The sequence below is a fragment of the Bison bison genome, unplaced genomic scaffold, assembly GCF_000754665.1.
Source record: "Bison bison bison isolate TAMUID 2011002044 unplaced genomic scaffold, Bison_UMD1.0 scf7180017864379, whole genome shotgun sequence".
NCBI lineage: Eukaryota > Metazoa > Chordata > Mammalia > Artiodactyla > Bovidae > Bison > Bison bison.
Genome location: NW_011494951.1, coordinates 3,442,589 through 3,444,634, shown reverse-complemented (window position 1 = coordinate 3,444,634; position 2,046 = coordinate 3,442,589). Strand labels below are relative to the sequence as shown.

At 69.3% G+C, this 2,046-nt stretch overlaps 1 protein-coding gene across 1 annotated transcript in view; it reads right to left on the bottom strand.

Moving 5' to 3' along the window:
• The window catches only part of KCNH2 (potassium voltage-gated channel, subfamily H (eag-related), member 2), a 19,632-nt gene that overhangs the window by 9,273 nt on the left and 8,313 nt on the right, over nucleotides 1–2,046 (bottom strand). Inside the window, 2 exon segments of the mRNA XM_010857366.1 lie at nucleotides 1,320–1,458; nucleotides 1,662–1,883. Coding sequence (XP_010855668.1) covers nucleotides 1,320–1,458; nucleotides 1,662–1,883 — 361 coding nt within the window.

Below are 2,046 nucleotides of genomic sequence, written 5' to 3'. Positions count from 1 at the left end.
GCCCAGCCTCCGCCCCCAGCCACTCGCTCCTTAAGGCAGAGAACATGGGGCAGTGACCTTCCTGGGATCAAGAGAGGGTTGAAAAAACAGAACTGACCAGGGACCCAGCAGACAGGAGGCAGAAGAAGGCTCCTGCAGGGGGCTCCTCACCCCACCTGAGTGGCCAGGCCCCCTGGGCTGTGCTGGACCACACCTGATAAATGTGATCCTGCCCCCCCCACCACCCCCCCGCATCTGCCCACAGCAGGGCCAGCACCGCCCCAGGCACAAGCACACGCCGGGGGCAAGCCCAGGGCACCAGCCCGGGACCCACAGACCCCATCTTACAGGCCCCGGCCCAGCTCAAGTCTGCAGCCAACAGCTCAGCACACTGCCTTGGACTTGGGTGGGCGTGTAACCTCCCCTGACCCACGGTCACACAGAATGCTAAAGCTCTTTTAAGCTCAACCTGAGCTCAACCTGTGGCTGAGAGAATCCACCCCCCCCCATACCTGTCCCTGCACTGGGGGGAGCGCAAGAGCCAAGGCAGAGGGTTCAGGTGCCGGCAACAGAGGTAAGGGTGCTCAGACCGCACCCTGAGCCGCCTCCAGCTCCCCCTGCCATCCTGAGCTGGCCCCTGGCTCTGTGACAGAGCCCCTCACCCCACCCCGCTGCCCCTGGGTGGGGGGAATGTGGAGAGGTGGCTCCCCAGAGGTGCCTACCAAGCTGTCAGCCCGGGGGGACAACCAGCTCTTCAGGTTGGACCAGGTGCCTGGTTGAGACGACCCTCTCCGCTCATCCAGTGGCCTCTGACCCCCAGCCCCCAAACCCAGACCCCTGAAGCAGCCCATGCCTCCCTCACCCCCAGAGTCCACCCCCAAGGCACAGAGTGCTAGCGGGGTGGGGCCCGGGGCCTGGGCGCCAGGCCCAGCTGCTGCCTGCGCACCAGGGGAGGTGGGGTGGAAGCCGGAGTGGCTCCCCTCCTCCCCGCCCCACGCCACCCCCAGCTCCCCGCCGAGCTCTCTGGGGCACACACTTTCCTGTTCTCCCCTCTCCTCCTTCCGTGTATCCAGCTAGAAGGCCAGGCCAGGAAGGCCAAGGAGGAAGGAAGCCCTGGCAAGACAAACACTGTCCACCTAGGCCCGGCGGGACTGGAGAAGAACAAGCTGGAGCCAAGAGTGGGACAGGCCGGGCCACAGCTCTCGGGGATTCCCCGCCCTCAAAACCATCCTGCACCTCGGAAGCCCTCTCCTGACCTGGAGCCAGAGCCCTCAGAGCCGCGTTGGACCCGCAGGAGGGTGGGGGGCGGGGGGAAGAGGGGAGCTGGGGGGAACACCTACCTCCTGGGCCACCAGGCTGGAGATGCGCACGGCCCGTCTCACCCGGCCTTTCTGGGCCCTGGGCTGCAGGGCCCCTGTCCTGCTCGCCTTCCCCGACGGGGCCGCCATGGAGGACTTGGCTCCCCCCAGCCTGCCTGCCCTGGGGCCCCAAGGGCCCACGCCAGCACCTCACCTGCACCCCAGAGGCTGGCGGCCTGGCTCCCAGGGCAGCCTCTGGCCTGGCGGCCAGGGTCGCCGGGGCTGGGCCTCAGGGCTGGGGTCACCCTGGCAGGGAGTGTGGCCAGCAGCCCACCTGGCTAGGGCGGCCCATGGTTCCTCCCGCAACCCCGGTGCGGGCCCCACGGCCGGGAGCTGCGCTCTGCCCGCTGCCAGCCCAGCAGCCGGCGCCCGGCGCTCTCGGAACCTCCAGCTCCTCCAGCCGGCCCCTCCTCCTCTCGGGTCCCCACCCCCACCCCGCCCGGCCGGCCGGAGGCCCCCTCCCCCGCGGCCCCCGCCCGGGGCTCCTGCTGCAGCCGCTCCTGCAGCCCGCGCCCCTCCCCCGGCCCCCGGCAGCCCGGCCTGTCACTGCAGATTAATGGGCCCTTCAACACCCCCGCCCCGCCGGCCAGAGTCAGACAGACACCCAGAAACAGAGAGACTGCCTGCCCGGTGACCAGAGAGCCCAGGAACACACCCGCACACTGGCACACACAGACGCGTGCGTGTGTGCGCACACACACACACAGAG